This window comes from Phymastichus coffea, unplaced genomic scaffold (assembly GCF_024137745.1).
Source record: "Phymastichus coffea isolate CEN01 unplaced genomic scaffold, Cenicafe_Pcof_1.1 PCOF00062, whole genome shotgun sequence".
Lineage (NCBI taxonomy): Eukaryota > Metazoa > Arthropoda > Insecta > Hymenoptera > Eulophidae > Phymastichus > Phymastichus coffea.
Genome location: NW_026706873.1, coordinates 1162233 through 1184327, shown reverse-complemented (window position 1 = coordinate 1184327; position 22095 = coordinate 1162233). Strand labels below are relative to the sequence as shown.

The window sequence follows — 22095 nt, the reverse complement described above, 5'->3', positions numbered from 1 at the left end:
CAAAAAATTTAGTAGTGAATTCTGATCTAAGAGATGTAAATACATAAGAATAATAGAATTTTACGTGGGGTATTTTTATTACAGACGAGACTGTAACCAGGTCCCAGACTAGGAGCGAAGCAAGGGTGGAGAGTCACACAAAATGAGAATTTCTTTTCCGAACAAGTGTCGTATCGTATTTTTCGACAAACCGAACACAAATTGGGACTTTACGACACGTTCAATCATGTCACACGTTGTTTTGAACGATATCGTACCTAGTAAGTTCGAAAAAAGGGATTCCTATCTCGTGTGCTTTCGCACCTTCGCGTCGCTCAGACGTAAGCTTCTCACGAGATAAGAATTTACTTTCATGCACTGCCACACGAAGTGTCGAATTTTTTGGATGGATTATTTTATTGGAGCTAAATTGTACAACAAAGGGTTTGCGAGTCGTTATACACGAGAGTTCTTGGTCGAACGTTACAAGTTTATCGACACTGAAATCGAGTGATTTGCGTATACGATGGTGAAAATTTGAATTGACAGCTACCATTACCCGGATATTTTTAATTTAATAATATCGTTATTTTTATTTAAAAAAAAAACCAAAATAAAAATTAATCAGGAAAACACGAATAAAAATGAGATAAATAGTGATTTTTAAGAAGACGAACAAATCGGTCCGCAAGAATATTTATCTGAATGTACTGCTAATATTATTATAAAGAAATGTATAATATTAATTTTTTAGTTTATCATAAACATTTCCTCTCTTAGTTAATCAATTCAACCCTCACACTGTTCATTTATATTTTCTGTATAAATATTGATTAGCTATTGAGCTAATTTGCAAGTTTATGGTCAATTGAGCAATATTACATGCTTAATGTAATTTTTAATTTTTTAACCAAGCAAAACAATTATTCATGAAAATTTTTTCAGATATCGATGAAAAGTCGTGTAATTAGGTAGTAAAAATCGGTAAAATGGCATAAGGAAAACAACTATGAAAATATTATTTGTATAATACAATATTTATTAAAAAAGTAAGATAATTTTACAATCGTTCTGTGAATGTCGTCATAAAGTTAATTAAGTAAATACATACAAAAAAATTAACTACTAATGTGAACTAAACTTCGCATATAAATAATAGTGAAACCCTAAGAATAGTATATAATTATGTTACTTTGTTGCAGTTAGTATAATCTTGCAAATCCTATCCCTATCTAAAATTTCTTTGTATTTCCTGATGAATATTAACAAATAAAAATGTTAGTTATGATTGTTCGATTGTATTTTATCTCACTTTAAATATAATCTAGATCCAGAATTTATCAAGAATCGAATTGACAAAAATAAATTCATAGAAAGTAAAAAAATTACTAATATTATAACAAAGTTATTTCACAGTAATTTCACGATCATTTTATACAAAAAAATCGTCAAAAACGCATGTGTGAAATCCATCATATTAATTTGCCACTGGGCATCGAAATTTAGTGCCTATAATCATACTTGACAGTGACACTCGTTATTATAATTAGTGCAAATAGAGACGTAAAACATCTTACAATCATCGATATTAAATTGTAAAGAATCAAACTGCTCACTTTCAAATACAACCACAGAAAAAATAATAAAATTGCTGATGCATCGGCAAAAAAGTGCACAATTTGGTTCTCTACCATTATTTACAAATACATTATGTACAAGAACTATCATAGAAAGTTACGAGTAAGTCTGGCACACACAGCTGAGTATCATTATACCAGATCGATCGCTGTCATAACGTTATTCATCTACGACAATGTGACATTAGTTCGACTGACAAGTTGAAAACGTTTAATCAGAGTCGGAATCGTCGGATTTGATAGCGTACGAGACAGGCTTGCGTGAGCGTCCACCACCAACTCGTGGCGGTGGCGGCGGCGATTCCATCATCTCCACATCGTTGTCGTCAGAATCATCCATCTTCTTCTTTTTTGACTTCTTTTTTATCTGCGACAACATTTAATTCATAATTGATTTTTAAACTAATTTTACATAATTAAAAATAAAAATATTTACGGGAGTTGTCTTAGGTGAGAACATATCTTCAGACTCCGACTCCGAAGATTTAGCAGCTTTCTTCTTAGGTGCCCTTTTAGGTGCCGGTTTACCCTCGCCATTTTCAGCTTTTTTCTTAGCAGCAGCTGTAATAAAATTAGAATTTGTGTTATACTCGATGAATATTTCATATGACGATTAATTTATTTCTTCAATTTATTATTTAGTAATTACTTTTTTTAGGTGGAGGTTTTACAGGTGACGTTTCTGATTCGGATGAAATTGCAAGAGGACGAGATTTCGGTTTTTCAGCTGGCTTCTCTGGCGAGCTGTTAATCAGTGAATCGAAGAGTTCTTCGGAACTTGCTGTAAATATGATTTACAATAAATAACAGGAAAAAAATCAGTCCAAGTATTTATCAAAAGATACACTTACGTTTCTGTTGCGGCGACTCTTTCTTGACTTTGAAATCATCATCTGAATCACTATCAATAGTAGCAACTACTTTCGTTGTAGGCCTAAAAACATATTGGTTACATTCATAATGCCTTGAACTTATTTCTGAATTTTAGGAAGAACCAAATACTCACTTTTCACCATCTGAGCCAAGACTGTGGAGCTCAACTTCACTACTATCAGACTCGTCGCTATCAACTTTGTACTTTTTAGCTAAATCATTTAAGAGTAAATCATTATAATGCAAGAATTTCATACTTTCATTTCTCTATAAAAAAAAACTTACCAGCTGCGGCGGCTCTACGTGGAGCACGAGGTGCAGGTGGTGGTGATAGTGACTCAAAGTTTATATCCATATCGCTACCTTCATCAGATTCGCTGTCAAATCCCTTTGCTTTTTTACCCTTCTTAATAGGCTTGAAAGGTAGCTTAGACTGCTTCATTCCTTTCTTGCCTTTCTTTTCCAACTTCTCTGGAGACAAGCCTAACCTGTCATCTAATGGTTTAGCATTACCCTCAATCAAAGCATCGAACTCATCCTTTTCTTCAATTTTTTCTTTTTTGATCTGCAAATAGCAAACAAGTTTATTACATGAGTTTAGACGTACATAAATTTAACGCTAATAAAGTAACAATTCATTCATTACCTTACGCTCCTTCTTGATACCTTCTTTCTTATCTTTCACAACAATATCGGCCTTCTCGATCTTTTTCTTAAGCTCGTTATCGATGATAGGAGTAACCTTACGTGAATCCTCACTTTTGTAGAGCTTTGGTGGTGGTTTTTTAACCTTGGTTTGGGACTTGGCTTCATCATTTCTTTCTTTCTCTTCAACCTACAGAAAACGATACTTTTTCACATAAAATACTATTACTAAATGAGAACATCAGCGAAGAAAATGATATTTACCCTGTCGAGTTCTTTCAGAAGGTTATCAAGATCTTCTTTCCACAGAGACAAGGGAGTTCGCGCTTGTAATCTACGTAATTCTGCATTTTTCTCATCCCGCTGTTTCAACAAGTTATCTTTTTTTTCTTTTGTAAGACTCCACATTGTCATACCTAACAAATAGTCATAGTTTTCTCTTTCAATCACCGAAGTTGCAGCGCTCGACTCATCCTCGGCGTTCTCAGCAACTTCTTCCTACGAATTGAATAATCAGTTAAACAAACTTATACGAACTGTGATATAATCAGTTTTAGTAACATAATTTTTTCAATTATCAATTATCATTTTACTCACTTCTTCCTATGTTAGGAAAGCATATAAAAAGTGCATAAGTATTGAAATACAATAAAAATGAGTAATATTACGTTTTAGTTGAAAGAAAAATACTCACTAAAACTTCCTCGCGATTCTGCGTGAGCTTCCAAGCAACGACAGGATCAGAATTATAGCCTCGCCTTACGAGTTCCGCGATCAAGTCTTTCTTTTTTTTGTTCTCGACAGTAAGAGTACCATCGCACTTTTCTATAATGAATCTGGCTTGATCGGATAATTTTATAGCTTCTGCTTGTAAAATACCCTCAAGGTAATCTTTACGTTTTTGGTAGAGGTCAAGACGCACCTTGAAGAAGGTCTTCATAATTTGAGTGACATTGTCGAACTTCTTGAGGCAAAGGGCATCGTCAAATGCGCACTAAAATGTTAAATTAGTTACTAGTTTTTCACTGAGATGAAATTTGATGATTGCAAGTAAATTTATTAACCATTGACGTGATTGACATCGTAGTTTGCAACTTGAAAGCTTTGTGTAGGCCGTCCCTTTCGAGTTCGATCAATTTGTCCCGTTGCAGTGTGACGACAAAGCGAATTTGCGTATCGGTGTTGTACTCTTTGTAATCGCTATTACATCCAATTATTATTGTAGAAAATATATCAGAGTTTTGAGAAGCAACAACTAAAATAATAATTGACTTACGTGATCAGAGCTGGAGTTTTCTCTGAACCGTGTAACATAGGCTCCAATACTGTTTCCTTGTAGACCTGTGTCCACATGCCGATTGGTAATTCGGTGATCTCAATCTTGTCTGGGCCAATGATTGACACTTCACCACTGATGACATATCGGTACTCTCCGCAACTATCTACTGTACCTTTGAAGTTTTTGTAGTATGGGTTCTAAAAAAATTAATGAATTTTTTGATGAAATTGCAAATGTACATTATTTTATATGTAAAATTTACCATAGCCTTTGGATCAGCGCCATCCATCATCCTTTGTAAATTCGCAATGATTTCTCTAGGATCATAGTTAGGAATCTTGGTCATCCAACCAGTGCCAATACCATCGGCTCCATTAACAAGAACCATGGGAATAATCGGTACATAGTATGTAGGTTCGATCTTTTGATTATCATCATACTCGTGTTTGAGTAAAGGGTCATCATGTTTATGGAAAATCATTCTTGCTAGAGGACTGAGCATCGTAAAAATATAACGAGCACTAGCTGCATCTTTACCACCATTTAACCGTGTACCGAATTGACCGATGGGTTGCAGTAGATTAATGTTATTGCTGCCTACAAAGTTCTGAGCCAAGTTGACGATCATCGCCATTATTGACGTTTCACCGTGATGGTAAGCCGAGTGTTCTGCGACTGATGCACCCAATTGTGCGACCTTCACTTCTCGTTTGTCATTTCTTTTGAAGCACGTGAACAATACTTTTCTTTGACCAGGTTTTAAGCCATCTATCATACTGGGAATCGATCGAATATTGTCGTAGTTACTGAACAAAACTAACTCCAGGTTGATAAAGTCCGAGAAAGAGATGGCTCGAGTATCTTTCTCATAGAGATAACGCTCGCCGAGGTCGTTTTCCTTACGACGCTTTGTATCCTCCATGTGGTTGGTCAGCCAAGCTTTACGTTGATCTACACATTTCTTACTAAAGGCCATGATGATGTTTTGGTCATCCTGCTCTCCATCATATCTGAAGCGAATTCGATGACGATCCATCTTATCAAAGTACTCTTTTGCTTCTTTAGCAGTGGACGTACCCAAACCTAAAGGAATCAGTCGAAAATTATATTAGTTTTACGTTGATTTTCGTTGACACGAGCAATAAAAAATAAAAACCTTTGTAGTATTTGATATTATACGTGTGATAATTTTCTGTCTCTTTTTTCCACGCCTCAAACTCAGGTAATGAAAAGAATGACAGCTCATGATTCCCTTTCTTTGCTTTTACTATCGGTGTAATGAATTCTTCGATGAAGTTCATCTTCAAAAGTGAAGGCCAATTATGATGGATAAAGTTAATTAATAAGCCTTTGATATGAGAACCGTCCTACAAAACACAACAAAATCATATTATTAAACCTATATGATTGGAGGGAATCGAGTAATCGTATTTGTACAAACCTGATCCTGATCAGTCATAATCATGATCTTTCCATAACGCAAGGTCTTCATGTCATCTATAGTCTCGTACTTTTTTTTATATTGCAATCCAAGAATCTTAATTAGATTGTTGATTTCAGAGTTTTCCAAAATTTGCTTGTGTGTGGCTTCTCTTACGTTTAGGATTTTACCTGTAAATCAAAGGATACATTTTAACTATGCTGTTATAAAATTATAAAAAAAACATATGAACTATACCTTTGAGGGGAAAAACTCCATATCTGTCACGGCCAATAGAAGCCATACCAGATACAGCCATGCTTTTGGCTGAATCTCCCTCAGTTAAAATCAATGTACAATTTAATGACTTAACTGTACCAGCATCATTAGCATCTTCCAATTTTGGTATTCCTATGAAAAAAAAAAAAAAATTAGTAATCTTTACAGAAAATCTAATACATTTTTATTATGATTTTATTATTAAATACCTTGAATTTTTCTTTGTTTTGATTTTGGACCCAGCTTTTGAAGCTGGCTGTCTGCTTTAAATTTTGCCCATGATAGAACAGATTCAACAATTCCACTTTTTGTGACCTAATTGGATGAGCAAGGCTGGGTCAATTTTTATTCATATACCATAGTTGAATTTCCAAATTAAAAAAGTTATACTTACATTGGTGATGAATTTTTCGCTGAGAGTACATTTGGAACCAAAATTTTTTTGTTGCAGGGTCATGTTTTCCTTTGTTTGAGAATCAAAGGTTGGATTATTAATTAAACAGTTAATAAAAACCCACAGATGATTCTTGATTTGGAAAGGTTTAATTTGAACTCCAGCCTTGTTCTTTTTCTTTAAAGTATCCGTGAGTTGTTTGACTATGATATCTGTAACATGATCAACATGTCTTCCTCCCTGTAATAAAATAAAAACGTTGTGATAAATGTTAATGTCATATTATTCAGACATATTAAAAAAAGAATTTACCTTTGTAGTAGCGATACTGTTGACAAATGACATTTGCTGGAATCCCTTATCTGATAAAGTTACTGCAACTTCCCATCTATCACTGCACCTTTCATATTGCACTTTCAAAGGATTACCTGTATCATCTTCTTTGCCCTTGATGTATAGATCTACGTAATCTTTAAAGCTTTTAATTGGTATCTTTGTACCATTTAAATACACATTAACTTTTCTTGTAGAGGCAGCCACGTCATAAGCTCTCCTACTCATTAGACCTACAATGTCCTCATCAAGTTTGTCCATTTTGAATTTTGATAAATCAGGTGAAAATGTGACCTATGAATGAACATTACACATTACTGGCTTGAAAAAGTTAATTCATTAGAATGCAATATAAAATTACCCTTGTAAAGTCTTCACCATGAAATTCTTTAATTCTAGGCTCACTAGCTTTACCCATGTTATCACCCCAAGTCTGTTTCAAACTTTTCTTATACTCCTTACAAGCAGTCTCAACAGTGAAGCGGTGGCTGAAGATATTACACAATTTAGCACCGTAACCATTTCTACCACCAGTCACTTTTTCCTCAGCATCATCATAATTAGATGATGTCAGTAGATGACCAAAGATCATAGTTGGCACATACATTTTTTCTTCTTTGTGAACAACAACTGGAATGCCCTTTCCATTGTTGTAAACAGCAATTGTATTATTTTCACTGTAACAAAAAAAAGTCAATAATCAATAAACAAATGATTCATGCTTGAGATGCAAGACTTCTTAATCAAATATTTACATATCAATATCAACTTTGATAGTATCCATTTTGGGATCTCTCTGTTTGTTGTCAGCTGCATTCACAAGGATTTCATCAAAGATTTTATAGAGACCAGGTACATACTTAATCTCTTTCTGAATCATCATTTCTTTTTCCTTATCATAAATCCACATGTTCTCTTGAACTGGCTCCACTGAGCCAATGTATGTATCAGGTCTGAGCAAAATATGCTCAAGTTGGGTCTTCTTCTGATACATACCCTCGATGGTCTTCTTTTTGGAGCCCCCATCACCACCGTTCTCCATTGTGATTGCTCTTATAAAATGCTTGCTAATCTGTCTGTATAAACAGAAGATCAGACAGTTAATAAGTTTCCTTTTTTTTCTCACATGCAACTGAATGAATATGTAATTATTATTGAAAATGGAGAATTTTCATGACTGACCGACAAGGGTATTTGGTGAACGTAAAACGAATGAAAATACCTCAACACAAAATTACGATAGCAAAAGACAGCTTCGTTGATCTGGCGGCAAATAATTTTCATCAACCTCGAAAAACCGAATTTTAATCTATTTCACGTCTTAATGAATTTTCGCTTAGGCTCATTAATTGTTGAAAACTAACGACCGTTAAATTGTATGCAGCGGCTTGTCCTTTAGTGGTCGAAAAAAACTGCGCGCGGTAAAGGACGCTTGTGTCAATGTCTACTCTAACCTCCTTCAGGGACGAACGTCTCTAGTCTATCGGAGTGAAGAGACTAACCTTGTAATTTAGTTAGGAAGATTGTCACGATGATAAGTGTCGTTTTTGTGGAAATAAGATTTCACAGCACGACAATTAGCACTTCCATTTGTTTTGTTATTAGCGTTTTTTTTTAATTAATGCGGCGACGAAGGAGAGTCCTCTCAAGAGTTGTATTTGTGAATGGCGTCCTGCCTGCTTGCTTCTCCTTCGTTAAAAAGCTATACAGCGCCACTCTCGAGTGCTTCCACTTGATGGATACGATACTGGCTGTGATGAGTTTTTGTATTTCTTGGAAATACTTACTACCTATTCAAAAAAAATTCAGTGACTAGTGGAGCAAAATTGTACATACAATGAAAGATTCGCGAGTCTACACGCAAGAATTCTCGGCCGAACGTTGCAAGTTCATCGACTTCGAAATCAAGTGGTTTTCGCGTTCACGGTGATGAAAATTTGAAATGGTAGCTTCCGATTGGTCGATACGGTTGATCATGAATTGTTCTGGTAGAGTCTGTTAAGTGCTGCCATCGCTCGGTTGCAAGAGAAGACGTAAGCAGCGCCTACGATTTAATAACCCGAGTCCTGAGCTCGATCAGAGGGGTAAGAGCTTATAGGATATGGACTAAGATCAAACAGCTTTTCTTCATCTTATGAGCTCCTTAAGCCTTGACTCCTACTTACTTCTACTCCTAAGTGTAGGCATGCAAAGGACGACGCTACCAACAACTATGCGCCAACCTCACACGGAAGATTCAAACCAAAGCTGCTATCTCTTCTTCTCTCCTTGGAATTAATGAAAACTATATATGATCATTAAAAATTAATTGAAAGTCACCTGGCACGCATGTGTAATTTTAATATATGGTATTCAAAAATATCTGGTTGATCGAATGCATTCAATCTCATTTATCAACGATAATGAAAACTGAGCTGAGAATTCAAAATCGAACTGCTCGACTATCTAATCTTGCATTAAAATAAACTTGACAACGAATAACGATAATTATCTATTGAAGCTCGCGACATATATTTTAAAGTTAAATAGTAATAATAAGAATATTATTATAAAGTGATGTAGGTTTATGCAATAATGGATATGTTTAGTAAATTTTAAAGTTAAAATTAATTTAATGATTATTAAATAAGTTATAGAAAGTAAAGTGTTCAACTGAACTACATATTTTTAAATATCGCAGCACACTGCCTAAATTAAAAATGCTTTCGTCGCCTTGCGACCTTCTCATTCAAGCACCAAAACTCAACTCTCTCTTTTTCTTGAACAGAGCTACCACCACCGATGCGAAAACAGCCCAACACAAATAACATTTTATAATTATTTGTTATTGTACCATTATATTTCTCATAAAAAATAAAAAATATCGTTATCGATAATTCACCTCCTATTTATTCACATAAAAGACATAATAAATTCACAGAAAAATTGTACCTTCTGTAGTCTAAATTGTACCATCAGTACAGTTCAATAAATTTGTTTCTAAAAGAAATAATAGGACAATTACAAAGCTCTACGCCTGCGCAAAGTGCATTTCCGGATGACATCCTTGTAAGTTGTAACAATTAATGGTAATTTGTAATTATCCTATCATTTCTTTTAGAAACAAATTTATAAAATTGTACTGATGGTACAATTTAGACTACAGAGGGTACAATTTTCCTGTGAATTTATTTTTGCTTAATTATGTCTTTTACGTGAATAAATAGGAGGTGAATTATCGATAACGATATTTTTTATTTTTTATGAGAAATATAATGGTACAATAACAAATAATTATTTTTTCGAGAAGTACAATTATACATACGTGAGATGTGATCATTTTTTTTATAAAATGTTATTTGTGTCGGGCTGTCTTCGCATCGGTAAAAAATCAGTCGGAATGAGGTTCCCTGTCTGTCCCAAACAAAGCTGCAATGATTATGCAAATGATTGATAAAGAAATACAGTTTCTAAAATTTAGGTAAAATGTTATTAGTAATCGACATGAATAAAATAACTTATCATTATAAATACCGAAAAATGCTTTTCTTACTTTATATTGTTTAATTTATATTATTGCACGTTGCAAGCGTTTGATACGTGAAGATTTTTAAATAAATGGTATGTAACAATATAAAACTAGTTGACTGAGAAAACCATATCAAATTCATTAATAATTCATATTTTACAATTAAATTGTAAAGTTAGTAAATTTGGTATGATTGATACGCAGTTATATAGCTGCCAAGTCTAAATGAAAAAGAAAAAGTTGCTTTTGAGTATTGTGAGTTATTGAGTAGGCTATTATCATTGAACGGTATCTGATACAAACATTTTGTACAATAAAATTTGTACAATTTCATTCAAATTCCTTTTATTTAAATGCAAGGGACTTGCCCGCGTTATAAGATATTCCCCACATCGGCCACCACCTGTCACGTACGTGTGTGTTTTGCTTTAACTGTCGTCTGTCATAAATGAATGAAAACAGCTGTATTCGTAATAATACAGTGTTTACTCCCGGTTTTTTAATTTTTCATACGCAGAAAATAAGGGACTGATCGATTGAGAGATTATGGCCATGTCATACGATGACGAGGAGTTTTGGAACAGTTCGGAAAAACGGGCTTTTTCCTTTGAAAGCAATGAGGTTAGTTTTACTTGTCTCTTAACATATAAATATTAATTCAATTTATGACATGAAAAAATTTACTTCAAATATTTTATGTGTTGGGCGTTATTGATAAACGTACAACAAATCAAATTGCTGTTATTTTGCAGACTGACAATTTGTTTGGAGTATCCAAAATTGGTACTGCTGAGCTGAGAGCTGGTATTTCCAATATTCATATTACAGATAGCAGTCTAAGATATGATGAACCAGAATCAACTACAAAGCCTCTTTTGTCAATAATATCAGATAATACACTGGCTAAAAGTAAGATACATATTTTCATTTGGTAATTTTTATTGCTATAACTAATTCATTAACAATTTTATTATAATTAACAGTATTTGTTTATATCCTTTAGTAATTGAAGCTGATAAGTTAAAATTCCAACAGGACAATTCAGGTAACATAAAACCAGAAGATACATTAAAGAAAATTTTGGTTGGTCAACCATACTCTTTTGAACAGTATAAGTCACTTGCCAGTAAAACTGCTCTACTTGATGCTGCTATCAAAAGTGGCAATGGAAATGCTATTTTGGGAGTGAGTTTTTGTACAGTTCTTTTACCAATGAACATGTTTGCCTTCATTAAATTTAATCATTTTTGTAAGCTATGTTCTAGATTACTCTATTTATTAAAAAGACGTTAAAAAGAAATCTAGTTCAGAAATTATTAATAGATCGGCCAGAAGCACTGTATACTTATATTCATTATTTATCAATTAGAATGTGCACAAGTGAAATTTGTGATTTACTTACGTAAGTTGATAATATAATGTTCACAATACCTACAACCATTAAATTTTTTAATTAGAATATTTATTATTCTGATCAGTGCAAAAGGAAGTACAACGGATGCCGCAGTAATATACTATACTTTTGTAGTAATTAATGCATTATACATGTGCATAATATTTGTCATTTATTTACAGATTAAATGCTTCAATGTGGTAGTGAAAAACATTAATAAATCAGAGGGAAATTTGGATTCATTACTATCTAAGATCACAAAAAACTACAATATGTTATTTTCCAACTTTCCAGATTGCAGAGAAGCTGCTTTTGTACAATCATATGTTAAGCTTTTAGGTATTTGATAAATCTTTACAATTATTGACACTTTTGATAGATTGCAACAATGATATTTTTTAATAATTGCTTATAGAATGGCAAAAAAATTCATCTAATAAATTTAGTGAACCTATACCCTTCAATGCTTCTACTTTGGAATCTTTGAGATTATCATGCAAAGATTACTGGAATGCACCAGAAACAAACAGTTTGTCTCCTCAGTCATTAGTTCAAAATCAAGATATTTTACAGCGGCAATACCAAAAAGTTGCAGTCTTGACTAGAGCATCTGTTCAAGCTTGGGATGATATTGATAGTATTCTTCATAAAAAAGTAATTCCAATTCTTGATCAATTGTGAATGTAAAAAGTTGTATACTATAGACTAATCACTTATAATTTGTAGAGCTTCTTTGGAGGAAAAAAATTACAAACAAATATGCCTATTGAGGAAGTATTAAAACTTTTACAAGATCACAGAGCTCCTTCGGGTGTCATTGAACAATTTTTAAGTTATGTTGATGGTACTAAACGATTAGAGATAGCAAAGAATCTTAAATGTCATAAAGTAGTTATTAATGTAAGAATGATTGTTACATGGGATTTATAAATTAGCATAAATTTTAAACCTTTTTTAAGTATTATAATTTACTTTTTAGATTTTAGCTGCCCAAGGAGATCGTTTCAAATTATTAGAATATAAAGCGAGTTTACCTCAAAATTTAGAAGAAAGTTCCTACGCTGACGGCGTTCTCAATAGTAAAAAGTTTAGGTGGAAAAACTAAAAAAGTATGTGCCGGAATGATATTTCTAAAACATTAAGTTACTGACTTTTATAAATTTCTATTTCTTAAGAAGATAATGTAATTTTCATAGTGACATTTATTTACATCTAATGCCTTGAATTTATATATTAATTTTTCTCGAACTCAATCACGAAGCTTTAGTTAGAAAAAGACATATTTTATACAGAATTTAAAAAATACAAATTTTATATTTATAAAATACTACAAAGTTCGATATCAATTGTGATTTACTGTAATTGGAAAAATTGTAAAAATATATATTTAATTTATAATAATTAAAGACGTATATTACAAATAAGTAATTATTTGTTATATAATAAAAAACTTTAAGTTGCAAAGTAAATCATTTGCGTTGTTTTTATACAGACTTGCTATGAGATCATGTATTATTAAAATAATACGAATGTTATTTTTAATTGTTTTCAATAACAATGCCATGGTATTGTATGAATCGAGTTACTTTTATTATTAAATACAAAGAATATGCCTAAAAAACTAAATGAGTTTATGATTTAATTATTTACTATCACTAGGCTCAGGTCAAAATTGCTTGTCAATAGACAGAGCCAAGAACAGCACAAAAATAAGATCAAGATTACAATCACTGAAATAATTAAATTCAATTCCTTGTGCTTTATAGTACAAGCGCAATGTAATAAAAATATAAAATATAATTAATATTGGATAACTTTGAGATATAAGAATTTGTAAAATACGTCAATTGTTTATCAAAATATTCGTAACCGTAATAAACATACATTACGGTATAAATACGGGAAAGTAGATTCTTGTCACGTATGGCGTTTACGCTCTTATGATAAAGCGAGGGTGGTAAGGCATACAAGACGAGAAACTCTTTTCCGAACATGTATCGTATCGTATTTTCCGATACGACGTGTGGAAAGTTCCGTTTTCCACGTAACTGACAAATTAAAATTTTTATTCGTATTTCAGTCGATTATTAACAATTTTTAATAGTGATCTCAGCTTAAGCTTCAGTTTTAGCTTTCATAATATTTATTTTATGTGTACGTATATTTTTTAACATTTTTTCCAGTTTGAACTCTACGTCATTAATTTCTGGTGGCCGTGTATAAGACGCAAACTTTTCGATAGTTCTTTTTTTCAGATTTCTGTGATAATATATATCTAATTTATCATAAATTCTAATTTTATTCCAATTTGCATATTGTGTTGTAATTTGTGAACTTTCTTAATAAATAACTTAATTTGAGTGTTTTATTAAATATTTTATGATATTCTACGCGTAAGTACATCAAAATTACTTATTTACATTATAAAGTTAATGAAAACTAAGTATACAAATAATTGTATGGGCAAGACACCAACTAATTAAAAGTAGTTGCACAATGATTGCTTCAACTATGAAAATCTTAGCTAAAATATGTGGAAAAATACTGGATATGAGGTATATAAAATTAAATGCGGATCATTTTCTATCTGTAAGTGGTTTGTAATATTACTTGATCAAATTCAAGTATTAAAATCCTTCATTATTTAAAACATAGCAAAACTAGGTAATTAGATAAAATGTTTGTACTAATTTTATTTAGAAATATTTATTAGAAAAAGCTTGAACGTTGTACAAAAATATAAATGTTGCTAATTTAAATTTCGTGAAAAATTTTAATAGTTATATAATAAACAACGCGAACATTGTACAAAGTCCATCATATTTAAGTTACAAATTGTATATAAAGTCCATCTGAAATATAATATGATATATGAATTTTTACTAACAATAAATCTTAAATGATCTAATCAATTTTAACTTTACAGCTTTGCTCATAAGACAAGTGTAGACGAATGTTAACAGCGAAAAAAATGAACTTATATATTACTATTAACGCTCAATCAGTGTTGTCGCAAAAATCCACATCCCGTCATAAACTCAAAAAAATAAACAACAAGTTGATCAACATTTCTAATACACGTGCGTGTGTGTAAGATCGCGACAACCCATCAAAACAACGATAATAAACTTGTGTGTCGGCTCAATGCGCAGGTGAGTTTTGAGGACTTGGAATCATATTAGCGGGCATCGGCGGCGGTGGGTACGGCAAGAAGTACGGTTGACCTGGGAAAGGTGGTGCAGGGTAACAACCTTCGGGAATACCGGCTGGAGCCGAGCTTGGCGGTGGACTTGGATAGATTGGCGGTGGCAAATGATATGGGACAAATTGCGGCGAGTAGATAGCTGGATACTGCGGTGGGAAAGCTTCTATTGGTGAGTAGAGTGGTGGTGGCCCTCCTGGTGGAACATCAGCTAATTCTTGGGGTGGTAGGTAAGGCATTGGAACGAAACTCGTTGGTGGTGCCGGATAAAAATGACCTGAAAGTCGATTTTTCTATCAAATATAATCAATTCGATTATATATTTTCCATTAGCAAAATAATACACGCACGTAGCTACGCTTATAAATGTTCAGCTGTACACTGTAAAAGTTTCAGACTCAAAAGTAACGCGTTGAGTAAAATAAAATGTTTAAACACCATTAAAAAGCACACCTTCATATCTACGATAATGCGAAATAAAAACTATTCTAAAGTCTTCCATACTCGTTATCGTGCTGTTTTCACATTTCTTTAAATAAATCAGCTGATAACTACAAACTACAATTCACTGACGCGTCAAATAATTTCCTCGCTCCGAAATAAAAAAAAAGAGAAAAAAATCATATCGCTCGCACGCGCTCACTCAATGTCCAAAGAAATGAAAAAATAACAGAACAAACCAGAAAAAGCTTCGGCATCGATGGGATAAGGTCCAATAGGTACGTAGGACACCTGCTGATTGTAGAGCGGATACGAATAATTCCCGTTGATTGGCGGCGGTGTCTGTGGCTGCTGCTGTTGCATGACACTCGTAGGTGGCGGCGGCGGTGGCTGCGAGTGCTGCTGCTGCTGCTGTTGCTGCTGCTGCTGCTGCTGCATCTGTTGGTTCGCTTCATTCATCTCGAGTGCGTTCTCAATTGGTGGCTGTTGCTGTGACTGCTGACGATTCTTGTTGTAGCGATAGTCGGGATTGTACTGGTACTGATGTTCGCCTCGGTTCCTGCCTGCGAAGTTGTGTAATCGCGTATGAGTATATATTTTGAATGAAACGAGGTTTTCCCGCGGGATAAGTAGCAACGCGGGAGGGAAGGAGCTTCAATGGTGGGGATAGAAGGGAACCCTCGCTGGTATTTGGAGAGCGTGAAGCAAAACGAAAAAGCGTTTACGTTGCTATTATTTGAATGAGCTGTGCGTGTCCAAAGTATCGTGATCAAAAGATGGCAGCCAACCTGGCGCAAATACCCTTAGCCGGTTTGTCGGCTGAGAGTAAACATTTAATTTCAACTTTGCTCAACCCACCAAAAGTCATCCCCACAAAGACTGGCTTGCTAAGGTTAGGTTAAGCTACACGAAACTTTCTTACTCTCTTCTCTTCTCTCTCTCTCTTTCTCTCTCTCTCTCTCTCTCTCTCTGCCTCGCAACGTCAATTGGATAATTTGCGTCTTTATTAGTTTATATTGAGTCAGTTAATGTCCACAGGGACTGGAGGGGACTGGCGCAATTGTGTTCCCTTGGAGGTGAGCTACTGCCTGCTATTGCTACTGATCCAGACCCTACAAATCATATACTCACTATCGTACAGAAGAGATCTGAAGTATTTACTCTACTTTCTTTGAAAAATGCTTTGGAAAAGATTGGGAGGTGGGATATCATTGATGATGCTCAATCATACTTAGGTATGCCATTAAACTCACATAAATTGCTACGTCAAAGTGTTTATGTAATAAGATAATTTTATCTTTCAGTCAGAGATGCAGAATCGTACTTGGAGAGATTGCAGAAATCGCAGAATCCTGCACAAGAGAATAACTTTAAGGTAGACAAAGATATATTAACTATAGGTAAATATATTTTTTGTTCTGAAATATCAATATAAGAATTTGGCTGAATAATGTTTTGATTTTTAGATGATTTATTCAGAGTACAAAGGGGAGAGCAAAGCCAACATTATGATGCTTTCCTCTTGTATGCAGATGAAAATACTGCCTTTGCTATGGAAATGGTTCAGCGTCTTGAGAACCAGAATAATATGAAACTTTGCCTTAAAGACAGAGATTTAGTTGCTGGAATATCATTTGAACACGAAGCTATTATAAGGCTAATATCAGAAAGATGTAATAGACTTATACTCATCCTTAGTCCAGCATTTTTTAAAAGTCCTGCCAACAAGTTTTTTGTTAATTTTGCACAAGCCAATAGTATAGGTAAGTGGAGGGATAAGTTGATGTTGTAATATCAAAATGTTTACTTAAGAAGAAATCTTTTCAAATGTGAATATTTTTTTAAGACAAACAGCAGGAGAGAAAAATTATACCATGTATATATGAAGATTGTGGTGAACTTCCACCTCAGTTAACATACTTTTCTAAGATTTACTACAATAAAATTTCATTGGACAATAAAGTTTCCACTGAATTTTTTTGGAAAAAACTAGTGGGCTCAATGATGGCCGTACCTCCTGGTGCAAATAACTCAAAAAATTTTACAACCAGAGGTATTAAAACTGAAAAATGTGAGGCCAAAAGGTCTACCTCACAAAATGGTATTAAACAAGTTGCGAATGAAGGAACAGTTACTGCAGATACAACCAATAAAACTGAGAGTGGGGAAAGATCGAGATTAATGAGACTGACAGGAAGTCGCACGTTTCCATTTATTAAGCAGGCAAGACAAGAATCTAATGCAGCTCTTCAGTCATCTACATCAGCTGAGTGTTCAATTAATGAGGAAGTAACATCAGATCTCCCTACAATTGAAGGAGTAGATTCACTGTCATCTACACCTGTCTCAGAAAATACAAACAATGAAAGTAAAAAGAAGAAAAAGTTTTTAAGGAAAATGCAAGCACTTCTTGCAAAATAAATACTATCTTACAGCGATAAAATAGTAGATTTAAGAAGAACATTTCTATGGTTAGACAAATTGAATAAGATTTGTAAATCGATATTTGTAAAATTAAGATATTTATTCAATGAATATAACGTTTTTACTGTTGCAATTTTGTAATCATATATGACTGTGACTGAGAAAAAGAACAAAAATTAGTTTTCAACAAACTAAGTAATTTCATAAATGTTTACAGTGAAAAGATAAAATATTCAGAAATGTCGAAGTGTTTCTTATCGTATAGACTGACTGTGATACTAATTTAAGAACTAATATCGTATCTAGAACACTATGTAACTTAATCAATTTTTATTGAAGTTAATAAAATGTATGGTAAATTTTTGTTTCTTACCATCATAATTTTTCTTGAATCGTGGAGCCATGTTGTTCTTATTTCCACGCTGCATATCTTTATTCTGCATATGCTGTTGTTGCTGTTGGTCATTGACAGTTGAATTCTTATGATCAACTCTATTCCTGTTAAAGTCGACGTTTTGAGATTGATACTGAGTTTGCTGATTCGATTGTCGATAGTTTGATTTTTGTCCATTTTGTCTTGGACCATTGTTGCCTTCTGATCGTGGAGTTGTGGAGCGGAAATTATGTCTTCCGTTATTATTATTATTATTATTATTATTATTATTGCTATTATTAGGAAGACTGGAATTGATATTCGACTGATTAGTGTTGCTAGTTTGGTTCAAGTGTTCAGTTGGTGGCATGGGACCTTTAATAAATTTTTTCATCTTTTAATTTTTATTCGATGACAATAAAATATTTCATTGAAAATAATCCCCACCATTAATCATGTTAGCGCCTACATTTACATCTGGTGGTGGCTGTGAGATATAGTATGGATTTTCACCAAATACTGAACCACTGCTACCAGGAGGAGCATAAGTATTGTGAGTCCAATAATACTACAAATTAAATGATTTGTTAACAACTTATATGTTGAAGTAATATTCACACTTTATAAATAAATTTTACACAGTCTACCTTGAGTCCCAAGTTATAGAAATGACGAACTGTAGCAGGATCTTGAAAAAAGTAATTCATAAAATATACCTCTGTCTACTAAACTTCCAAAATTTATGTATCAATTAATTTTACCTGAAATTGGCACTTCTCCATTTTCTGCTTCCACATTCTTTACCTCATAGTTAACATATTCAGTATTAGGAAAACGAGGACCAACAGAATAACCACCGTCTAAAATAAAAAATAATTTTTGAAATTCAAAACAAAAATATCTCGATAATAAGAGCATTCACGTTTTTTACTTTGATAAGGAGGATAAAATATCTCATTCTTTTCTGCTCTCTGATTGTGTTGTTTATTTGACTGGTTAATATCATGGTTGTAATTGTTTGGAAGTTGCTTCTTAAATTGATTGGTGTGTGCATCACCATTGACGACAGGAGGTTTGTTCTTTACTTGTTCACTGATTACACGCTCCGCAGTTTCTACAGATGTCATATGAGTATTCTCAAGAACAACTTTAACATTGTCACCAGCTACCTATAATTTATTACAATAAACATTATAGTTTGACTTATTTTCTTTTTTTTTTTTATTAAATTAGTGAATTTTTCTGTGCCTCACATTATATTCTTTGTTAGGTTGGTGAGGTGGGTAAGGTGGGTATGTTTCAGACTGTATTTTCACTTGTTGGTTTTCCAAACTGAAATATAAATCAATGCGTGTTATACAATGGAACGCGCATAGTGTGGTAATTACCAACGTTGATACTACCTTGTTTCTGGAATCCATTCAGATTTATTCATTGTATTTTTAGCAACTGGTTTATTTATTTGATTTCTATCCACATTGTTGTCAATTGGCATAATTTCTTTGACTTTACGAGTTTGATTATTGTAAGGTTTCTTCCATTTTGTATCTGGAATTAATTATTTTGTTGTAAATATTGAATCATTCAAGAAACAAATACATAACATTTTTAACAACTTACTTTGAGAAGACATATTTTTCTTATTTGGGGCAATAGGAAAAGGGTTTTGTCTAATTTTTTTCTGCATAGGATAAGCTTTGAGACATTTATATGGTACAGTCATTTTTTTTCCCAACTCCTCTATGAAAACGACAACTGGACCTTCATTTTTGCTCATTACTTGTATATGGCCAGTGTAAAAAGGAGGCTCCTTTTGTTTACCCTTGATTAGTGCCTTGTTGTTATCCCAATTTTCTTTACCAGTCAAAAAGTTGTTGTTAACTCTATCTTCTCTCGAGTCCAATTGTACCAAGCATTTAGATCCAGCTTGTAATTCATTAGAGTAGAATTTAGTATACCCTGAATTTCTTACCTCTAAAAATAAAAAAAAAGTTATGTACTTAGAACATTAATTTGGTAAAATTGAATTTATTTCTAACTAACCTTTCCTTATTTCATGCCAGATATCATAATCAACATTGCGATAAATATTAGGATCCAAAGCTTTTGCCACTCTATAAGGAAATGGTGTAATACCTTTAGCCAATAACTGGGTTTCTTCACTATCATTTTCATTATCTTCAAGTTTATGTATTAGCTCCATAGTCAATTGGCTAAAAGTAATGATCAAAAATACAATTAATAGAATACACATTATTCAGGATTTACCTCATTATTATTTTAACTGTATACGAACTTTCTAATATCCATATTTCCTTTCAAGAAAAACTTATCATGTCTCAAGTGATTTGTTCTTTCATGTAACATTTTATGAACAGTTATATCAACATTGGTCATTTTGAAGACATTTTTATACAGTGTTTGGTACACAAGAGCTGAAAAAAATTGAACTATAAAAACTGACAAATTTAGCTATTTTTTTTTTTGCAGAAATAAGCTTCAACGCACATTGACAAAATCCTGCATCTGACGTGTGTTCTTGAGTATAAACACTCTCATATTGTTTGGGAGGAGTGAAACAGAGATTTAGAGTATGTTGAAATCCATGATCAATGACAGTTTCCTTAGTCAACTTTTGTCCATGAAATATAACAATGTTTTTCTGATACAAGAGGGACATGGCTAAGATTTCATTCATACCACCCCACTCAGTAAAACAAGCCATTTGACCCAAGTAACTATCAAAGGGTGTGGATATTTTCTGTAAAAATACAAATGCATGAGCAAAATCATAAAATTACAGTAACATTTTATGTTAATTCAGATCTTACCTCCTCAAACATATGTCTGTTTTTCTTCATAAATTCAATGCATTCATTTCTTACAGTTATGTGATTCCTTTGGCTATGATACACTTGTTCACTGACTGCTCGAAAGAGACATGTAGGATCTTTTGGTGCATGTTTCCTGTAATATCCTTCGTTTTGCAGCCACTCATCAACAGGCTCTATTGCTCGCTTCGACGTTTTCCTCGAGGACAGCTCCATGAATCTTCTACAAGAAAAGAAAAGATAGAATTAGATGCATTTAAGCAGTGGAAAAAATTGTGCAGATCTTTAATATAAAATAAATTCATGATTTTTATTTTTTTCATACATTTTATTCTAAAACTTTGATATGTGGATAGGAAGAATTAGAAGAAATTGTACAGGTTTGAACATTATTATTTGTGGCTTTGAACCTATCTAATGAATTTCATTCTGTATCAGATTTTTATATCTTCGATTACAACAGTTTTTAGTCAAACTAATCACATCAAATATTAAAACACTATAAAAGATGTTTACAATGTTGGTGTATTGAGGCTACATTCGAAGTTGTGCAACCTGTTGACGTGGTACGAATCAAATAAATTTCTCCATATAATTCAACTGAAGCTTACAAACGATAAGTAAACTTACGGACGACTCGGCAACATCGCTAGGCAACTCTCGACGCTTTTCTTCTTAACGAAATATTAGAAAAAATCGATCGGGAATTGGCTAAGGTATTAGCAGACTTTCCGCATGATAACAACTCGAAACTAAACGATCGCAATAAATACTTTATGCACTCATAATCACGAAAACGCGTGGAGACTTGCGTGTGCAGTTCTGAGAGCAACAACAAATGCGAGAGCGAGAGACCACGCACTTCCACGAAAAAATCGTCATTGATTTGTTTCTTCTCTCCGCGCCGCGCGCACGTGTTTTTCTTCGGATGCACTTACCTCCTTATATTTCTTTATGCCAGGAATGATCGGGAAATCAGGTGGGAGAGAAGCGTAGAAGCGAGACGACGGCCAAACAGCGCACTGTGGAAGTTTTATTTAACAGTTGCGAGCACAAAGACGCTCTGAAATTCTCGCATACTAGT

At 33.3% G+C, this 22095-nt stretch overlaps 4 protein-coding genes across 5 annotated transcripts; 2 read left to right on the top strand and 2 right to left on the bottom strand.

Moving 5' to 3' along the window:
* Window positions 1-1053: 1053 nt before the first annotated feature.
* Window positions 1054-8705, bottom strand: LOC131667047 (DNA topoisomerase 2). Its single transcript, XM_058940224.1, has 21 exons — window positions 8342-8705; window positions 7595-7915; window positions 7201-7516; window positions 6819-7133; window positions 6507-6746; window positions 6322-6427; window positions 6092-6244; window positions 5855-6024; window positions 5570-5780; window positions 4676-5496; window positions 4411-4610; window positions 4199-4334; window positions 3829-4128; window positions 3399-3632; window positions 3136-3324; window positions 2775-3054; window positions 2623-2701; window positions 2468-2550; window positions 2266-2397; window positions 2053-2177; window positions 1054-1983 (listed from the first exon to the last, which is right to left on the bottom strand). The coding sequence occupies exons 2-21, from the start codon at window positions 7879-7881 to the stop codon at window positions 1828-1830; spliced, it is 4533 nt and encodes a 1510-aa protein (XP_058796207.1). The 5' UTR covers window positions 7882-7915; window positions 8342-8705; the 3' UTR covers window positions 1054-1827.
* Window positions 8706-10779: 2074 nt separating this feature from the next.
* On the top strand, window positions 10780-13048 carry LOC131666942 (spermatogenesis-defective protein 39 homolog). Its single transcript, XM_058940047.1, has 9 exons — window positions 10780-10968; window positions 11100-11256; window positions 11351-11532; window positions 11613-11749; window positions 11826-11853; window positions 11923-12079; window positions 12156-12394; window positions 12467-12640; window positions 12720-13048. Exons 1-9 carry the CDS (start codon window positions 10894-10896, stop codon window positions 12843-12845), a joined length of 1275 nt encoding a protein of 424 aa, XP_058796030.1. The 5' UTR covers window positions 10780-10893; the 3' UTR covers window positions 12846-13048.
* A 1384-nt stretch (window positions 13049-14432) lies between these two features.
* On the bottom strand, window positions 14433-22095 carry LOC131666939 (protein ovarian tumor locus-like). Of its 2 annotated transcripts, none has more exons than XM_058940044.1 (15): window positions 21642-21839; window positions 21012-21234; window positions 20689-20941; window positions 20477-20615; window positions 20224-20393; window positions 19801-20154; window positions 19584-19728; window positions 19434-19512; window positions 19112-19349; window positions 18942-19040; window positions 18828-18868; window positions 18628-18748; window positions 18181-18555; window positions 15623-15946; window positions 14433-15219 (listed from the first exon to the last, which is right to left on the bottom strand). In XM_058940044.1, exons 1-15 carry the CDS (start codon window positions 21656-21658, stop codon window positions 14882-14884), a joined length of 2916 nt encoding a protein of 971 aa, XP_058796027.1. In that variant the 5' UTR covers window positions 21659-21839; the 3' UTR covers window positions 14433-14881. The 2 variants fall into 2 exon arrangements, with proteins under 2 accessions (XP_058796027.1, XP_058796028.1); XM_058940045.1 differs by lacking the exon at window positions 21642-21839 and adding an exon at window positions 21950-22095 and having other exon boundaries at window positions 14434-15219.
* LOC131666940 (myeloid differentiation primary response protein MyD88) lies at window positions 15970-18154 on the top strand. The gene is made up of 5 exons (XM_058940046.1): window positions 15970-16275; window positions 16422-16618; window positions 16688-16783; window positions 16850-17146; window positions 17230-18154. The coding sequence occupies exons 1-5, from the start codon at window positions 16124-16126 to the stop codon at window positions 17802-17804; spliced, it is 1317 nt and encodes a 438-aa protein (XP_058796029.1). The 5' UTR covers window positions 15970-16123; the 3' UTR covers window positions 17805-18154.

Excerpts from the sequence above, each read along its gene's own strand:
- LOC131666942 (XM_058940047.1), top strand. The coding sequence starts at position 10,894 with ATGGCCATGTCATACGATGACGAGGAGTTTTGGAACAGTTCGGAAAAA. Across the intron at positions 11,257-11,350 it reads AGATAATACACTGGCTAAAA|TAATTGAAGCTGATAAGTTA; the intron begins GTAAGATACATA and ends TATATCCTTTAG. Across the intron at positions 11,854-11,922 it reads GAAGTACAACGGATGCCGCA|ATTAAATGCTTCAATGTGGT; the intron begins GTAATATACTAT and ends ATTTATTTACAG.
- LOC131666939 (XM_058940044.1), bottom strand. Across the intron at positions 20,394-20,476 it reads GGAAATATGGATATTAGAAA|CCAATTGACTATGGAGCTAA; the intron begins GTTCGTATACAG and ends CATTACTTTTAG. Across the intron at positions 19,350-19,433 it reads AACCTAACAAAGAATATAAT|GTAGCTGGTGACAATGTTAA; the intron begins GTGAGGCACAGA and ends AATAAATTATAG.
- LOC131666940 (XM_058940046.1), top strand. The coding sequence starts at position 16,124 with ATGAGCTGTGCGTGTCCAAAGTATCGTGATCAAAAGATGGCAGCCAAC. Across the intron at positions 16,784-16,849 it reads CAAAGATATATTAACTATAG|ATGATTTATTCAGAGTACAA; the intron begins GTAAATATATTT and ends TTTGATTTTTAG. Across the intron at positions 17,147-17,229 it reads TGCACAAGCCAATAGTATAG|ACAAACAGCAGGAGAGAAAA; the intron begins GTAAGTGGAGGG and ends TATTTTTTTAAG.
- LOC131667047 (XM_058940224.1), bottom strand. The coding sequence starts at position 7,881 with ATGGAGAACGGTGGTGATGGGGGCTCCAAAAAGAAGACCATCGAGGGT. Across the intron at positions 7,134-7,200 it reads ATGGTGAAGACTTTACAAGG|GTCACATTTTCACCTGATTT; the intron begins GTAATTTTATAT and ends GTTCATTCATAG. Across the intron at positions 6,428-6,506 it reads GCGAAAAATTCATCACCAAT|GTCACAAAAAGTGGAATTGT; the intron begins GTAAGTATAACT and ends TCATCCAATTAG.